We start from the raw sequence: 20,069 nt of genomic DNA on the forward strand, positions 1-20,069 counted from the left end.
GTCAGGTGCGAGGGGGAAGGAAACAGCAATAATCGGCGTTACCGGAGCTGCATCTTTGTCAGTTGAGCTTCCAGAGCACAGCAGAACAGTTGGAGAACACGCACAAGGATGGAGCATGACAGCATCATTCACTCAGCATCAGTATTTTCTCCTGCTTACCTGTTGCTTTGACTCGGGAAAATTTCAGCTGGCACAGATTTACCCACGGAACAGGCCATAATACTGACAGTAAGAACTTAAATACTCTGCCAATATCACCAAGGGTTTAAGACTAAAGACAACAAGTGATACTGTAAGTTGAGGCAAGTTTTATTTAGACTGTACAAACAGGGCACTGGAAAAAAAACAGTGGCTTGATGTTGGGACCAGTTCTATGAAATAAGTGGAGTAAGAAATTAAAAGGCACTAATCTTAAGAAAAGACACTCCATATATTCTAAGAATATAATTCATTTAATACTGTTAATTTTATAGCACAAAAAATAAAACAAGCTATGATCCCCAAAATAAACTTTAAAAGCTTACACTTTAATATTATTGCCTGAAGTTCATGGTCTTTAAGTTACATATTGTGTTTTAAAGTTTACACAGTGAAGACTGTCTCGAATACAAGGCCACCTTTCCCACTGCAATAATTGTATCCTTGTCTCAAAAAACATTTTCATTTAACAGAACAGAAAATGACAACTATACAAGAATGCTTTCACTGGTCCCAAAAGGCAGTCTATTAGGCAGGTCTCACTTTCAAATGCAGGTATTGAGAAATATGCTTGAAAACTTGACTAGAAAACAAAAGGCAGCCCACTTGTTCCCAGGATGTTAATATAATATTAAAAAATTACTTTACAGGCACATGAAATGGCACAAAGAATGCTGTATTTCCCTTTACAAAAATAATGCTCAGGCTCTTCAGAGCCCCAACCCAGACAGGATATTCCCTTTTGTTTATTCTTCCCAATTTGTAAACAATCATGAATTAAATTAGCGCTTATCCAGTGATGGACACTGATTAAAACAGTTTTCATTTAAACTTTCAGACTGGTCAGAGGCTCCAATGTCTATATACACACATACACAACAGGAGGAAGTCAAACAGTAAGCCTTTCATGATAGTTAACTAGTGTGGCACCTGGTGATTAAACCAGCTGCTAGTTCAAAAGCATGAACGATTTTAATGGTGCATAGATCGAAGCCGTCACTTGCAGACTCTCATGCTCCATAGTACGAATACCTGACGCCCCCAGGGAACATCTACACGGATAGGTTAGCACTCGAATTGAGGAGGCTTCATAAAGCAACAGACAGCACACATGTAAGCAAGCAACAAGCGATTGAGAATCAAAAGAGTCCTTCAAAGAAAAACACAAACTGATCAAATGCAGTCTTTATATGAAAATATTCATCTTATAGTAAAATGGCAAAGACATTTTGAAGCGAGTTTACAATCAGCTTAGGCTGGTCAGTATGCTACATTTAAACCGCATTGAACATCACCGATCCATACCGCTGCTACTGCGAGAAATACTGTTCGTCTGGGGCCCAAAACCAGGTTCACAGAAATGTACGAACTCTTGTCTTTGCATCAGATGCCACTGCACACAAATTTTGCATAGTTTTGAAGGAAAATAGTTTGCTTTTCTGCAGTATCAGAACATAATTTAACCTAAAACAATGCTTGTGTTCGAAGTGTATACCTTATTCAATGAGGAGATGAGTCAAGACACTTAGTGACAAAATCCAGGTTACAAGCTGTGTTCAAGATCTCAAATCTCACAGTATTTATTTACGGACTTTAACATGCAAAGGAAGAATTCTACAACCAGTTTTCTGAAGAGCTACCTGCAACTAGGTCAGGTCTGAAATAAGCTTTCTCTGCAGCAGACTGAGTCTAGTGCAGTTTCTGTATTCACACGATGACTTTCAGTAGTACAATCTATGTAGTAAACTTCAGGTGGAGTTGGGGCACAGAAGAATCACAACCTCCTTTAGTTAAGAGAGCTGCATAGCTTTTCTTTGCAAGACAACCTGTCAGCGCCTATTGTCAAGAAATTCTTTCAGCACCGAACACTTCAGTCAATGCTACGCTACTTCACAGTTAATTTGGTAGTAAAATGCTCTACAAGAACTTCTAGACTGTCAGCCACTTGATTAATACTACAGAAAATAACTAACAGATGAACCGAGTTTCTTAAAAACAACCACAGCATTTTACATCTCTTGTTGTAAATGCCATTTTCGCATTTCTTCAGTGCCCTCCATTTAAGGGTATCACGGCACTTTCACAGGAGGGAGAACAACATTCTTTTCCTAGGAAAAAGTGACACAAATCAACAAGAAAACATGCTGGAACTTAAGATGACAACTTCCATATAATTTAACACTTGTAAGAAGTGGTACAGTTCTGCAGGTGTCTGAAGTTTCTCATTTTGCTACAACTGACAGCCTTCACAAGTTGAAAAATGAATGTATTGTAGCACTGCTGTTTTCCTGTCAGATATTCCTGGCTTTCTGCAGCAGGCATTTTTCTTTATGCAGGCTGTCTGAAAAGGGAGGTTTCATAGTTACAGTCTTTGCAGACACGTTATTCTGTTAATTCGGCATTATTTTTAAAAGAGCATTCCAGTTCACCTAGAAAACACATTTAAAGAAGAAGGTAGAAGATAGCACTGTACCTAAGCTTTCATATCCTGTAAACGGGCTAAGGACTTACCCTGCATGGCATTAATTATACTCACATAGCTACAGCCACGTAGATCCCTACTTTAGGTACAATAGTACAGCTTATGTACAGAAAAGGGGAAAAAAGCTATACTGATAAAAGACACCTTTGTGGCCTCCTCCAGCCTGAGCATTCACTTATCTGACAGGGAACCCAGGCAGCTGACTCCGATTAACCATTTTCTAGAGGATGCTGGGAGTGGGAGGGATCTGGGGCATATATAAGCCAGAGCCAACTCATGTGGAGGGGGTAAAAATTGTAGCATGCAGAGGGTCTGTGATACAAGGGAGTGAGGGGAGAAAAAAAAAAAAAGGCCCAAAAGAAAGAAGAAAGCAGTTTGGGAAAAGAAGCACAGTAACGCGGAGACACCCTGGAAAAAAAGGTACTGTGTTCAAGGAGTCTTAAGCGAGCTGGGGCTGGCTTAGCTAGGGAACTCTGGAGTGATAAGGGAACCTGCAGAGAAATGGGTATAAAAGGTTTACGCTTAAATAAGAGGATTCCATCAGTATTTACCAGGTTCTTCTGTCCTGGTCTTTTTGTACTTCTCCATGCTGTGGTGATCTGACTTCTCTGTCTACCAAGTAACAGCTTGGTGACAAGCACTGCTGTGGCAGTAAACCAGACTTTCAACACAGAAGAGCTGTACGTAGACCAGGCCAAAGTGTTTCCCTTTAAAGCTCACTTACTACAGTTAGTGCTTGCAAAATCAACAGAAATGCGTTAAGTATGTCAAAAATGAGTTACGAGTATTAACCCCTCCTAAATTTCCTTATAAATAAATGCCTCAGCTTCAATGCAGCTCAATCAATGGTTATCTGTATTTAACACACACTGTTTCAAGAAGGTCAACAACAAGCTCAAGAGTTAACAGAAACGAGCAGTTTCTAATACAACTGCTTAGAATACATAGCTTCAATTATTGTCCTTTAAAGAGACCATCATCATAAATGTACTACCTTAGGACAGGTTCACTTAAAACTAAGTCTTCTTCAGTCCTAAAATTGCATTTTTGTTGTTGCTTTTTGTTGGACAGTAACACATGAGTTGCATGTTTGATCTAAGGTTAGGGCTCTTCCTACTAAGCAGGCCAGAACAAGTCCGTGGAAGTCTTAAGAAAGGTTTTCTTCCCATACTTGTCTGCCGTACACCTTACGGTTCAGTCTTCTCCAGCTTACGGCCCAATACAGTTTTAAAAGTGAAACCAAATTCTGGTTGATGCAACTACGGCATGAAGGTCAGGCAGTGACTTCGGTTGTATGTATTCCAAATGTATATTAAAAGAACTGTCAAACTGCAGCAAGCTGGAAAACGGGCAATGCTAGCAATGTGCCATTTAGTCATTCCACCTCAAACAATGCTAATGATAGCCAGGAAAATGAAGCAGCAGTGTAAGTCGGGTAGAGGGAATCATTCATTCTCATCTGGGTTTTGAGGGTCGAATATTTTGACATGCGTGAATGGGAAAAGCCCTTTTCGACCGTTGACTTCTCCTTCCCACTGACCGTTTATATTCATCCTTGTAACCTTCACAATATCTCCAACCTGCAGAATTAAAAAAAAAAAAAAGTTATCACACATGAGAATCTTACCTCATATACAAATCAAATGAAGAACAATAAATACAACCCCATCATTTAAAAAGAAAATTGACATAAGCTTCAAAGGGAAAGAAAAGTTACTTTTACTCAACTAAAACACGGACACCATTGCTAAATGTGATGTCTGCATTTGCTTTAAAAATTTGAACTAATGATATACTTACGTATTGCAATAAATTACTGAACCACGCCTTTTCCTGTAGGAAAGCTTACTTCATGCAGCCATATATTTAGCTTAGACGTAAACTGACATCACTAAAGCTACCATAAATAATGAGATACAACATCCATTCAAAATAGCACAGCCCTCACTGGGTTTAGCATTAGCATGCTTATTTCAAAGAAAACTTAGCTTTTCAAAGAATGATTCCTGTGGCAGAGAAACCACTACATGAAGTTCTACTACTGACTACCACAGCCTAAGAAACTTGTGTAGTTTTCTAAAGCAATGATACACTTCTCAAATGTTTTTTAATAAGCATTAGATATACAGACAGTAGCTTTATCTGTTGCTTTCACCTCCACTTCCCATCAAAGAATTTAGAACAGGAACAACAACGCGTCAGGCCTTTCCTACCGTAACTTTTTCTTCTATTTGGTAGTGAAAGAACAGAAAAGCTATAACACATACAAAAAAAAAACATCAGCCCAAATTATAAATTTTACTTTATCACTGCTCAGTGCCTGTATTTAACCTGAATTAGGATAATTTACAAAGCAAAATATCCAACATGACAAACAGCCTTCGAGACTGACTAAACAGTCATTTCTCCCTCAAACACTTCAGAGTGGCTGAACCCATGGCCTGTTGCAGCAGCTCTTGAACTACACCTCCCTTCCTGTTTACTTAATTGCATCTATGTGGTAACTATAGTAAATATTAGAAAAGTGACATTAGCAGCTAATAACTAACTTCACAAAAGGTAGAACCTGCCTATGACTAACGGCCAGCAGTTCATAAGCTTCCTCCCCAAATGAGGTCCAAGCAATTTGTAGCTGGGTTTCAGATTACCAAACTACTTCTGCAAAATCCAAAAGGAAACTAGCTTTGATCTTGAAGGAAAAAATGGATTTTATTCTTGACATAGTGTATATATAACAACTTGTCCACGCTATCTAAATAGCATTAACATTTACAACTGATGCAGATAGTTCAAGGGCCTCGGCAAAGGACCTTAGATTAAAAAGTTTCAGATAAGATGTCTATGTTTTCCAAAAAGGAAAAAAGCTGAGTTTACGAAATATCTTGCAGAAAACACATCACCAGATGATCCAAAGCCTTGGTAACTGTTTAAACCAGTTACCATTACTTCAGTAGATATTTTTGATGACCACTCTGAAGCATTCAGAAACCTTGAGTGAAGCTTAAGATACAACCATAAACTCTTTCACTCAGTGTTACATCTCTTAAAATAAAATTTCTCAAACGTTGAAACTCTTTCCAGATATTTACGCTTGATGTGTATTAGAATGAAATTGGACATTTACTCAAAATGTGGATTCTGTTCCTGCCCCAAATCCTCCCTCACCCCACGTTTCTCGCTACTTAGAGCTTTCCCCCTCCCGTTTCCCATCTGGAAGTTCAAGACTCACGCTTGAGACAACTTTAATCCTGTGCTTTCAAGAGAGGAGAAAGTCCTCTGATCCCCATGCAGTTTTGGGATATAACTGAGACTCTCTTAAACTGTCAACTTTATGCATGCTGCTCATAAATTCAAACATGAAGCCGGCATATCCTACTGAGTAGTTATACACTGCCCAGGTCATTTAGCACACACAGATAGCATTAATTTGACTGGCGTTCCTCTCTTGGTGGACTACTGCAGCATGCTTTGTGTTTTTTTGATAAAAAGCACAATTTGTCTGACTTCCCATTATATGGAAAGTCTAGAGAAAGCTTTAAATAGTAACAAGATGATTCAAACAGGAACCTAACAAAAGTCTCTTTAGGAAAAGGCTGATAACATCTATAAATAGTCACTGTTGCACTGCTAGATTTAAAATAACCCTCGAAGACAGAGTCAAGTTCCAGGTTTTAGACTCAAAATCATGAAGGCACATCTGACACCGCAACAGTTAAAACCCAATAGGAAACTGCATTTGCCCCACACCACACAAACAATCCATTTGGAAACACTTCAGTCTTATTCCTGGGATGAGGAGGGGTAATCAGTAGTACACAGAATCAAACACATGGACTTTTTTTTGTCTGACAACTTAATTCTGGACATATGCTGTAGAGATCAATCCAAAATTAATTCAGAAGCTCTAGAAAAACATCCTTCAGTTTGATTCTGATTTCTACAGCTTGAATAGGTTGGAAGTCTTACTTCAGCTGAGCAAAAAAATAACATAAAATGACAATTTAAGTATCACCTTGCAAAAGAAACGCCGTGCAGACTAACAACGCAAAGTGTTTTTTAGACTGCTGGGCAGGTAAAGCTGCTACAAATCAGTAGCTGCTGTTAAAGAGTGGTAGGTGAGAAAAGCTTCTCAGAAAACATTCTCGTATACCAAGGACTTGAATAGTAGAGTGATTTGCAATAAACAGATCTCTTTTTTTTAAAGGAAAGCTGCCAAATATCCCCTTGTGCTATATTACTTACACAAAATGCAGTTGCCTTGTGAAAATTAAATGAAATAGCATCCTGAAACAAGATTTTTGGGGAAGGAATCTTGATGTCATGATAGAATCATGCTTGGATTTCATAAAGACCCTTTTTGAGAGCATCTTTAGAATCTGGTCAAGTAGTCTCTCTGGATATCCTTCCCAAGTATTAACTGAAAGCAGTATTTGGTAAATTCTCTTTAAAGCCTGTCAGCTGGGGTGTGATCTCCCACTAAAATTATTTAACATGCTATTGTTTTCAGAGAATATTTTGGGCTAGTCAGAAGGATTGTCTTATGATTAGGCACAGGACAGAGTCAGGAGACCTGATTCTATTCTCATTTCTGCCACAAGCTTCCTGTATGATTCTGGACAGCTCATGGGCCCTTATCTATAAATTAGGATAACGCTTCCTTAGTCTCAGCATCTCTCAGACAAGTAACTCACCTGCAAAGCATGCCAGCATCACTAGATGGAAGTAGCACCTACTGAAGTGAGTAATACTTCTGAAATGCAGCCATTTCGTTCCACCCAAATGATAAAATCAAAGCGTATTTTAGATAGCATCCTTTCATTACATCCCTGTTACAGCACGAATTCAAAGCCCCAGGGAAATGCAAGTTGTGGAACATGCCAGTCAGAAAGGTTACTTCATTCACTCCAGACTCTTCTGTACCTGTCTTCTACCTGAAGCTGATTCATACACTGCACAAGGTTCCTGCATGCCATTTGAGTCACACAATCCATTAATTCAGCATGTTTTAGAGATATTACATCAAAGAAGTTACCTGATAACCCACTGTCCCCCAAAATGTATAAAACTAACCAAAAGAGGCAGAATTCAGTTGCACTCCAAGGAGAATGAAGCGATACTTTCAAGGAGCTGGTGCTCTAGGTATTAGAAGATTCTAGAAACCAAATGGCTGATAGCATGCGTTTATTGCCCTGATCTTGATGCTGTGTGCCAGAACAATAACAGCTGATGCCTTAAGTCATTCTGACCCGAGGAAAGACCTTTGACCATTCTTGAGATGTGAGAGCAGGTAGAAGGGCAGTGTAGGTGTTGAAACCCCAGATACAATTAACCTAGCCTCACCTAGGAAGAGTGCCGCAGTGTGTACCTCAAGTAGAGCTAGGACAATTGCCAGAGCTGGGGTTAGAGCACCACAACAAGGTGCAGTTTTCATTAAATCATGATAGCCTGTCCCCATCTGCTAAGCATGCTTGCATGACAATCCAGAATCCAGAGAGCTCAGAACTCCCGTAAACAGTCACTCTTGAGCCACACTAAATCTCATTTTAGCACAGGAACTTGTCTAGATTATCCCCATCACTTTCAGTTTCATCTGAAAATAAACTCTGCAAACAGTTCTGAGGGTGAACATGGGTTAAATTGCAAGGCACTGACTGTTGAACTGATGGGAACGATAAAGAATTTGGACTGGAAAAGGATGCCCCAAAGGCTAAGAATGCACACAGCCTCCAATGTAATTGGCAGTTGCGTTTTCAAAGGTAGCGTACTGAAAAGTTTCTGTGTATCAGCAGATACACAAATCCTGCCACCAACATCACTTTCAATTCAATGGTTCACCGAGCTAAAGCTCTGTGATCAACACTTAAAACCTAGAACCTATACTTGTGTAGTTAAAGCCAAATATTTATTTTGTCAGATGCATTTTAATGTTTAAAACAGCAATAGTGAATTTCCTTGACTTAAGAAAAGCACAATGCTTGTTGCCTAGTGAAAATAGCAACCTAATTTCCTAATTAAGAAAGTTCTACTACTAGCACATCTTGCCCTACTTGTCTCAACTCTACTTTAAAGAGAAGAAAGTTAACTGTAACCTAATTGCAACAAGCTCAAGAGACACATTATGTCAGTTATATAACTGTGGGGAACAGGTATTTATTTCACCAAAACATTTCAGTGAAACATTAACTCTCTGATAGCAAATGGATACATCTATGTGTTTGATATGTCACACACAAATAAGCTACTTAACACTATAATGTTGGCACGGGTCTGGGGAAAAAAATCACTTACAAAAAAAAGCTATAAAAATATAATGAAGCTCTGTATATAGAAAACCTTAAGATTCCCTAACACTGTCATTTCAGATTTGGATGTGAACTCTAGAACTACCACTGCCTTCAAAATGGTCTGCGATACTACAATGCTTGCAATATATTTAAGAACCATTATTTAAACACATGGCGTATTTAAAACATCCTTAAGTCATTCCACTCCATTTTATAAGGGAATTTGTAGTTCACAACCTAAGCCAACCTTCAAACAGCTCACCAGTTTTTAAGGGAATTACCTACCATTAGTTTACCTACTGACCAGGCTAGGCATGAAGAACTCTGTTGTGTAGATATTAGCAATTAATCAGCTTATTGGATCCAAGCAAAAAGCCCAAATACCAACAGATAAACTCCTTTTTAAGGTAAAATGCAGCAGGTCTTAGGCTGCTGGGCACTGCATAGGCGGGTTTCAGATGAGGCTTCATTAGCATGCTGTCATTAGCAGGCTGGCTGTAGAACTCCATGTTATTAATGCTGAGAAACTCTAAGGTAGACTTTGCTGTTCTGTACCTCAGCAACAGTGCCAACAGTCCCTGCTCTTACAGAACGCGTCGCCGTGCAGTGCTGGTTTGTGTAACCTTTGAACACAGGGCTGTCCTCCTCATTTTCCCACGGAAAATCAGGGGTGAAGAGGAGCAGTACACAGTCCCGTAACGTAGAGTTCTAGTTCCCATAAACGCAGGACACTGCATCCCTGTCCTTCGTATTTCTTCCTCTAGAACACCAGAAAGGAAGGAAACTGCCTCTTGGCTGAAAGCATACAACTAGAGGAACAGATCTGGGCTGATGCTTTTTTTTTGTGCGCGCGCAGTATTCTTGAAAACACTACACACAGTAGTAATCAAAATTAGTAAAGCTGCAGTGAGAAACTGCAGACGTCAATCATCTCGCTAAAAAGCATTAAATCTGAACCGCCAATGTAATTAACTGAACTGACCACAGTAATATGTGAATCTTTGACATACAATAAACTTATCGTAGGCTTTACTAATTGTTCACTGCTGCAGTGGAATGCACAAAACTATATGCACAGTAACTGTACGTTCGGGGATAACAGCAATACCTAAAATTGGTATTTTAGCTTGTAAAGCAGATTGCTAATGTCTTATTTTAAAGAATAAAAATAGAGCATATAATGCAACAGGACCAAATCCCCATTTGGATGTTAGTCACTCCAGGAACATAAATATGAATGCTGAGCAATTTTAGCCCAGTAAAGTCCAAGTTGTACCAAATGCCATGCTACCTACCTAGTATCCTTACAGGAAATGTATTGCAGACACTCTCAAACTTTCTTGCCCTTAAACTGTCACACTTTAAATACTACTTCAAAGTTAAGCGCTCCATCATTATCCAACCAACTAGATCTTGACAAGGATTTTCACTAGAATATTCATTTTACAAGTTTTTAAAAAAAAAAAACATTTCTCACATGAAAAATGTAATTACTTTCCTTAAAACCAGGTTTCTTCTTAGTAACAGTCTATGAATATTTATCGTCTCTGACAGCTTAGGTAAACAATAGTGTGCAACAGACAAACTGGACCTGAAAGCAGACAGCTTGTCCCATTTTCAAGCTGAACCCTGCAAAATGACATCCCTGCACTTAAAAGGAGCTGAGCAGGTTACCACTCAATAGCTGTATTTACTCCTGATGGCGTTCTGGTTCTTGTAAGTAGTGTCTGCGTGCTGATCACATAAAGCTCCAGCCAGCAAGCAGGTATTTTGCTTTCATACTTTTATCAGTTTAAATGAGATTACACACAATCAGTAGCTGTACAATTATAGGAACAATTATCAGTACAAGCTGAACCCTGATTGAGAATACACCTGTACTGAGGCAGAACACTGTACAATACTATTACTCTGAAAGAACACCATTAGCTTTCTTCCCCCAAACGCCCTCATAACCCATCCTTTCCCTAGCATTAGCTGCCTTCTGTGCTCTTACCAAACAGAAGCTTCTAGTCTAAACGAACCCTATTATTTTCAAGAATGTTGAACTATGACCTCGAGTGGTTCAGATTATTTAGTGACAAGCAAAGCCCTGACAAGGTTGGGATTAATACATCAGAGCCCAGCAGGTGTTAGGCAAGCTGAAGGAAGATAATGAAAAGAAGCTGGAATTTTCTTTAAGGATAGTACACATGACAAAAATGTTGCTATAATGAGGTTGTTAATGTTCCCTGTACATGGAAGGAGAAGCTGTAACCACCAATTTTAATGAAAATGTAGATCAATTCCCAGAATTCTACTTCTGAAGCCTCTTGAGAAGTCACAGTGTGACTAAGGTGAACCTGTGAAAAAATAGACTGCATAGGAAGACAAAATATACCAGGGGTGGGAGACACAAAGACATGAAGCCATAAGCAATTGGAGCTCAGTGGAACAGAAGAATATTTCAAACAAAATTTCAGCAACTTGAAGGATCCAAAGAACTCTGACCTATATGTTGGTCAGAAAATTAATCCTACCACTATATTCTGGCAGCTAAAATGATAGAATTAACTAGGTCACTAAACAGCAAATCAGAAAAATCTATTTGAGAGCCATCCTTCCAAGCAGTTCTGCTACCCTGCAGCAAAGCAAGCTCCCTGAAGTAATTCCACAACACCCTGATAACAGCAAAATCAATTGCTTGCCTTGCGCTGTTTTCAGAAGCATGAATAGTTTTGGCAGGAATCTACTGTACGGTACAGCTGGCAGTGAATTTACATTTCTTCCTATGATAATTTTCACACCCTGTTCATGAATAACAAGCAACTAGCTTTCCTAAAACTTAAGGAAAATCCAGTGATACATATTTAATTTCTAACACTCTGAGTAATCACCTGTAGAAATTTTACAAGAGGAAAAAGCCTTAAGGTAACTTTTATTAGCGACTTCCAATTATTCATAAAACCTTAGTCTAAGTATCAGCTATAGCTAACAGCTTCAACTTGCAAACTAACTGAGCAAGAGCAACAGGCAAAGTTCAAAAGTATTTTTAAAACCACTATTTTACTTGCTAAAATGCTGTTGCTTCCTTTGCTTGTTTCCTTTCATTTGCTCCTTGAAGTATTTTACCACATTCAAATTTCATCACTCAGAATAACAACCAATAGCAATGCTTCCAGGTGAGACATTTCTGAAGCATGAGTTAGCTAGCTTTCAGTATAGTCAAAGCATACAAGTAAGAGTGTCTGTATTCTAGATATAGATTTAAAAACTTCTTTCATTCCATCATTTATGCTAATTTAATTATAATTGTAACAGGAATTCTTTGCCATTTAAAGAATAAAGTTCTAAAACCTTTAAGACATCCCTAATAAAATGAAAATAAAAAGTGTTTTGGCAAGCACAGGAACTTATTAAAAGCTCAACACAAGGTTAGAGGCTACACTACAGTCTTTCATCTTATAAATAAACACAACCTTCCCCTCCCCTCTTAGGTCTTAAGACCATTTCTCAAATTCCAATTTTCAAGAAAAGATCTAGAGTCCTTCGGAAGACTCTTCCACTTGTTTGTATTTCTGATGTGCCCAGACATGAGCTCTCAACACTAGTGTACTTCATGCTACAGTTGAGGATCAAAAAAAAATAAAAATCTGTTCATAAGCAATCTTTACCTTTCTCTGAAGGATGCTACTGCCAGTTCTCAACCTGGAATACTGCAACAATTAAACACCCCTTTCCTTCCCCAAGATTAGGTGGAGAAGCAGTCATCCCCCCTAGCACTTACTCCCATAGCAGGATGTATACATTCTACTAGTCTTGAGCGTATTTGCACTGTTGCAGGGGCAAGAAAACAGTAAATTAAGTATAGGTTCTGACATAACTCAGTCACTTTTCTCAAAGGAAGTGGTATAGATGAAGCAATTCTTGTAATCTTCCTTCAGAACCTAACAGAACTTCTCAGTCCCTCGAGGCAGCTGAGCAGACTCCACATGAAGTCATACGTGCCAACTTTGCCACTAACAATTTTTATTTTCTTATTCTACAAAACCATTGAACAACTGTAGGACTTAAAAGGAAAATAAACTTACCTCTAATGCCAGTGCAGTCTTGTCATAAGCACAGGGTACTCTCTTTTGGATAGCTTTGGCATAGACTGGTCCATTCTGTGTTGACGGCAGAGGATTGATCACTGCTCCCGGTGTACTGGATACCGAGGGAAGGGGACTTGTGGTCTGAGGCTGAGCGTAAGCATGGGCAGGTTCTGGAATACCGTAGCTGTTGGAATTCCTGTTCCCATGCTTCCCATGAGATCTGACTAGCTTTTCTACATAAGGAACAGGAATCATCCCAATCCGACCATCCTTGTTTCTGGCACTCCACCACTGTTCTTCTGGCTTCTCTACAATTGCCAGTATTTCACCCTTTTTAAATGGAAGATCCTCAGCATCATTGCCAGGAAAGTCATACAGAGTCCGTACATATTCCAAATTTTCTTCTGCAGTGGACATAGGGGCAGATCCAGATCCTGTTGGTGGACTTGGATACCTAAGTTTAAAAAAGTTGGTATTATCAACAGCTATTCCGTAGCTATTGTTCTGTATTTCCAAAGCCAACCACCACTTTTACACTAGGACCACCAAATGAAGAAGAACTACCTACGTTCACCTTTATAGCAAAAGTATTAGCTTGGTAACACTGGGAAGCGTTTAACAAGTTTAACTCATGCTCTGAAGCAATTACCTAAATACCCATGTTATTTTCCCCAGAAATCCAATAAAAATCTATTGAGGATGCAAAAATTGGGAGAAATAATGCAAAGTCTTATCTATTGGTTTACTTTTTTTTTGGATTGTTTTGAAGATGTTAGGGTAGAATAAAATGATTTCTATAGCTTAAGTGACATGAGGCCACGATACTTAAAAGTAAATGAAAAAGATTTGGGTGTCTTGGGATGAGGAGGGGAAGGGTACTCAGAGAGCTAACTAATCCTCTTCAGTTCATCACATTCACATTTTTAACCTCAGCATCCACTTCCCTCAAGAATTCAGTAACTCTAAGTGCCAGACTTGAGGGAGCATAGTGGAAAAAGAGAAAAAAAGTAAGAGGAGGATATGATAAACTCTCAAGTCTTTCTGATTCTATAGGCAGTAGAGCATCTTTGTACCAGAAAGCTGCTGTTTATAGGTTATAGGTAGGATATTGGAGACAGTCAGTCTTGTTAATACTGAAAACTGCTTTGTTTGAGAAAAGAGAGGCAGATCCTGTGTTTTTAGGAGATAATACTCTATTCCATATTACTTTCCAAAAAGAAGAACAAATCTCCCTAATCTTATTGTTACAACTTCAGCTCTCGAAGTGTTGTTAGATTATAACAAAGCTTATTACTGCTTCAAAGTACTCATCTTTACTGGGTATTTAAATCTAATAACCTGCAGTGATATCTTCACAGAAGAAAACATGAAATACTAACACCCACTGCTAAGAACAGAGTAAGAAGCAAAAAAGTTTGCCATCTAGAAATATTCCTTTGCCTTATTAACCACATTACTACCTTTAATTTATTCACATTGCTTATTATTTTGCCCATCATCTGTCCAGTACATTTTATTCTGTGATAACATAAGAATGTTCATCAAATGAGACTCTTTTACTGCAGACTATTTTCACCATAACCTTTATACACCTTCTTTCAAAACAGCTGTCAGAAATCTTATAGTATTGGGCCATAGCAGATACTTGCTATTGATATAAAAACAAATACCTTAAAATAGGTTTCAACTGTCTTACAAGTTTAAAATATCATCCCCTAGAGCTAAAAGTAGTGGTGTACAGCAATATACAAGAAACTACTTAATTCTACCACAAAAAAAATCCCTTCCTACTATACATGCTTAATGAATTTAAAAGAATCAACAGCTTTCACAAGTACCTGTGATGCTCCTCTGAAAATGCCCACTTTTAAAGAAAAATGACAGCTAGCTGACACAAATGCCTGTCTACCCCTATTCTAAATCTAGTCCATTAATTTAAAAATAATAATCTGGGAATGCTGCCCCTCATTCTCCCTCTTGCATTAGGAAGTTCCCTTTAAACAGAAATTCAAACCACCAACCATGTCATTGATTTTTCAAAAAGTTTAGAACAAAAATCATGCTAGAAGGAAAAACACCTATTCAACCCCATTTGTAGCTTTATACATTTAAAAAAAAAAAGTGTGTCAGTACACAGTATGCTTGGGGTCCCATCTGTCTCTATATGCTGAGAGAACAACCAATGGCTGTACTGAATCAAAACCTTGAAAATGAGGTGGCGTGTTCGTGATGTCATGAAAACATTCACGAAATGTTTCACGCAAGATTCTACACAAACACCAAGACAGCAAGTGGAATCAGCTAAGTTTGTGTCTTGATAAAGCCCAGAAAGCCATTGCCATACACGACTGAGAACAAGCTTTTACTTTCAGAAAGGCACAGCAGTATGCAGGTTACCGAGAACAGAGGTGAGCATAAAAATTGCTGCAGATTTGACATTTTTCATCCAAACCATCCTTAAGTTTAAACATGCACAAAACCCTGGGCAGCTCCGTTTAAGTGTTCCTGCACCTGTGAAAGGTGAGTGAATTTTTCACCTATCCACTTCTTTAGCCACAGCACAACCACTACCCTGAAGATGTCTCAGCAGCTTTTTGAGTTCTTGAAGCTGGTGCTTTGTCACATTCCTCCCACCACCTTTACAGGAAGACTTCTGATCACATGTGTGGTCAAAATTCAGTTTGACAACTTACTGTCAACCTTTGACAAGTTACTGACAGTGATTAAGAACTGGACTATGCCAAGATTAAAGCGTGGTTATAAAACTCAAAGTTATTTTTCCACCAAATAACTTGTCAATCTGAAAAAAAAAAACCTTAAACTGCAGAATTTAGAAGTGAACTTTTTTTTTTTTTACCATGTTATTTTTCTAGCTTTTATTTTCATTTCATTCTATTCAGGAAGCCCCAAAGATAAAACAAATATGTTCTAGACTTATCAATAAGCTGTTTAGTGATGCAAGCTGCAGGTATGTCCCCTGTTGGGCTCAGGACAAAGAATGATCTCATAGTCAAGTCACATTTTCCCATCCTCCTAGAAGAGCAATTCTCAGTGTAGTATATGCAGATACAAAGAGTGCCATAACCAAACCGGGACACGTTTTTACATTTTTTGGGGGGAATGTCACTCTAGAAGCTTGGGAAACACTGTCCTAGAATGCCTTAAAACTCAGTTAACAGGGTGAAGCAGCCTAATCACAAAGGTGTCATTGTGGATGCAGGGCCAGAGAGCAACTTAAGCTCAGAGGCTGGTACTTCAATCACCAAGGGGAAGATTTTTGAACCAGCTTCTCAACCTTCCTGGGAACAGGACAATACCAGAAGGTTGATACAAAGCAAGACCACGCCCTCTCGCAAAGCAATTACAGTGATAGGGATGTACACACTACCTTTGCATCCATCTACATGAAGTGCAAGGCCAGGCCCCACAAACCATCTGGACAATGATGACCAAAAGAGCAACCCATAATGGTCATCCTGATCCTGAGCGCTGAGGACCGCTGTTAGGAAGGGTTCCAAAGGAGGGCCACAGGGAAAGGCTTCCTTGCTACGTGCAGCACGGCCCTACCTCCAGCGTTAGGGTGCTGGGGCTGAGCCCCCCGCCTCGCAGCACCACGAGCAGAGCTGGCGGTGGGAGTGGCGACGGGAGGGTGGCACTCACCTGGGCGCAGGCTCGATGAGGGTGGTGGTGTCCAGGTAGTGGATCTTGTAGAACTCCAGCAGGGCGGGCAGGTGGTCGAACTCCTGGTCGCCGATCTTAAAGCGGCGGTTGGGCAAGGAGTTAATGATGTAGTGGGAAACCCGGGAGTTCTCGGACACCGAGAGCACGTAGTCCCCGGGGCAGGTGGACGAGTCCCGCACCAGGAACATGCCGTGCCGCTGCCCCTGCAACCGCGTCTGCGCCTCCGCCCGGGACACCGGGCCCACGTACCAGCTGGAGCGGTCCGACGAATCGAAACGGGCGGCGGAGGACATGGCTCCGGGCGGGGAAGGGTGAGGGAGAGACGGAGGAAGGTGACGAGCCCGAAGGCCCAGGAGGAGGAGGAGAGCCGGGGAAGGGAAGGGCCGGGCGAGGAGGCCCGGCAGGCGGAGCGGGGCTGGGGGCTAGGAGGAAGAGGCGAGCGCCCGGCCCAGCAGCGAGGAAGCCCGGGGGGGAAAGGAGCGGAGGGATGCGGCAGGAGGAAGCCCCGAGGAGCGGCTGGGCCGGGGCCGGCCGGAGGCGGCGGTCAGAGCCCCCGAGTCTCCCTCAGCGGCGGGGCGTGCGGGGCATCCTTCCCGCCTCTCCCTCAGGCCTGCGGCGGGCCCGGGCGGGCGGGTAGCGAAGAGCAGCGGCGGCCGGCAAGGGATAAAGCGGCGAGGGCGGCCGGCTGGCTGCGGTACCGGCCGGGGGAAGGGAAGGGAAGGAGGGAGGGCTCGGCCGGCCGAGAGCGGGGCTTGGGGGGTGGGCTCCGCGTCCCGGCGCTCGGTGCCGTTCCGTTCCCTCCCCTCACGGAGCCGAGCACCAAAATGGCGGCGGCGCCGGGCGCTGGGAGCCCGCCGGAGACACCGCCCCGCGCAGGCGCCTCGCGCCCGCCTGAGGGGAGCGCGGCGGGGGAGGGGTGGCGCCGCTGAGGGAGGCGGCCGCGGAGGTTGTGGAGGGCTGCGCGTCTCGGTCCCCTATCGGGCTGAAGGCGGTCCAACAAGCCCCTGGCGCAGTAACTGGGGTCCCCACTGCAAGTGTGTGTGGTGGTGGGGTAATATCTGCGTGAAGGGGGGCATGATGGGAGGGAGGGGGCACCGCCCGCCTCCCCCCGCCCGCTGTAGGCGCCCTGTGCCGCAGGTCGGCCCCAAAAGGCCGCCTGGTCTCCTCAGGTGAAGGTGTCTGAGGGGACAACGGCGCTCCTCTGCTTTCTCCTTGTCCTCCTGGGGCCTCCCTCCTGGGTTCTGCCCTGGCTTTGCCCCCCACCATGCCTCGGGCTGCCCTGGGGCTTGCGTTCCCTCCCAGCTATGTAGGGTGCTGGCTGCAGGCAGCTCATTGGTAGGGCTTGCCTTCCCTGAGAATGTGTTGCCTTATCAATGACTATTTATGAAGGGACAAAATGGACCGGCGTGATAATCTCCTCTGATCTAGATATCTATACAACTTCCTACACGATGAGAGAGAGTTTCACCCCTTTCCAGTGCCGTTCCCAGACGGACGGGGTTGAAGCCCTTTGGGGCGCGGGCAGGGGAAGATGGTGCCGCAGCCGCTGAAGAGGAAGGAAGCCCCGGAAAGGACTCAGCAGGCCCCGCGGGCAGCGGCTGGGCAAGAGCTTGGCCTGCAGCGCCCACGAGCTGCTCGAGGCTGGGAGGGAGGCTGCTTGGTGCGCCGTGACCTCAAAGGAGCAGCGCCAGCCTTGGCAGAGGGGCCTGCGCGCTCTGACGCAAATTCAGGAGAGCTGGCGGTGGTAAGCAGCATAGCCAGCTGCAGTAGGTAAGGGCACGACAAAATAAACTGCGCTAAGTCCCTAGGCATGCTTGAAACCTTGGCAAATGCTGTGATTTTAGCTCAGTCTCATGGCTTGGTTTGTGCTTTTAATTTTTTCATGTTGCTTTTGAGGCTGTCAATGTGAAATGAAGCGGCGTTTGAAAGTAAACATTTCAAATGAAGAAACAGATTTAAGATGACTACCTTGACCTGCCTAACGAGGCTGTTGTGCAGACTTAACTCCAGCATTGCCATCCTTCTCCCACGCTGTTGTTTTCCAAAAGATCAGTCACAGCATGGTTATTTTTTCACTTTGTTTTTCTTCCTATGTTGGCAGCCAGTGCCAACTCAGGTGTTTGGATTGGAACGTATGGGCTGTGCCTCTGCAGACGTTTAGCAGAGTTCAGATAATCTAAAATGGAAGACTCACCTAGTTCAGATTCTTACGTTTTAGAAAAAATCATTCAGGAAAATCTCGCAATGTCACTAACACAAAAGGATCGTAAAGTAGACCCTGAATACATGTGCAGGTATCGCTTCACCAGCTGCTAAGTATAGCCATCTCCTGGGTGGAAAACAACAGCTGTTTAATCATGTAAGAGCAATATTAGCAAAACAATAGACCCAGAGATGAATAGTACCATCCGAAAATTCACATCTATGCAAAAATATTTGCTCTTCTAGGGAAGCTTACTTAGCAGCTGTACCTTTGATCCATTCCTGCTGGTTTAAGTACTTCTGTCTGCCAATGACAGTCAGTTTTAAACACTGGTAGACAGGCTGCACTAGATTATGAAGGCTATGTTGTTTTTTTTCTGTCATTAGAACAGGTTTGATTCATTTTCTTTGTGGCTATGGCCAAACTACAGAGATTAAAAGATAGTACTTGCACTTGAAATAACAAGCCAAATAATGTTTAAAAATAATTACAAAAGCCACAAACGAGCAGCAAAATCAGTAATATGTAGTACATAAAGAGGAAATAAAAAATCCTATTGCTGCATTTTACTGAATTATAATTTTTGTTATAGTATAATAAAAATCACATGTAGTAAGTCAAATACGTAGTCATCTTGCTTCCATTTCATGTGGATAATACTAACATCTCAAAAGAGTTGAAACGTGTCAGGAAAAAATAGTATTTGATCAAAAAACAGTCTCAGCGCAGTACTGCATGGGACTGGACCCTCAGCTGGAGAGGCAGCGTATCCACCTTCCCGTCCAGAGAAGATGCTAAGGCATGGAGAGGTTTTCAGTTTGAAAGGAACTGCCACAATTTTCTGTTCTGACTTGTGTTTGTGCAGGTTGTGTGTATCCTTCAAGTAATTCTCCCTTCAGTTTCAGTAACTAGTTGAACTAGGCCAGATCTTTTAGGTAAAATATCCCATCTTCTACTTACACAAAGAGAAAAAGGTGATTTGTTCAAGATCATTAATGTTATCAGATAAGACAAGGCATCAGCTTCCTAGACTACAATCATCTCAGACTTGTCACATCCCTACAACTACATCTTGCTTAGGAAGAGTGGAGAAATGTTGAAATTTTTAGGACAGTTTAATGGCGCCAATCTACTTTTTTATTATGTAT

At 41.6% G+C, this 20,069-nt stretch overlaps 1 protein-coding gene across 1 annotated transcript; it reads right to left on the reverse strand.

Annotated features, from left to right (window-relative positions):
• Positions 1-290: 290 nt before the first annotated feature.
• CRKL (CRK like proto-oncogene, adaptor protein) lies at positions 291-18,759 on the reverse strand. The gene is made up of 3 exons (XM_080560114.1): positions 16,698-18,759; positions 13,035-13,491; positions 291-4,260 (listed from the first exon to the last, which is right to left on the reverse strand). The coding sequence occupies exons 1-3, from the start codon at positions 17,009-17,011 to the stop codon at positions 4,126-4,128; spliced, it is 906 nt and encodes a 301-aa protein (XP_080416240.1). The 5' UTR covers positions 17,012-18,759; the 3' UTR covers positions 291-4,125.
• Positions 18,760-20,069: the final 1,310 nt, after the last annotated feature.

Source organism: Anser brachyrhynchus, assembly GCF_964034855.1.
Source record: "Anser brachyrhynchus genome assembly, chromosome: 17".
Taxonomy (NCBI): Eukaryota; Metazoa; Chordata; class Aves; order Anseriformes; family Anatidae; genus Anser; species Anser brachyrhynchus.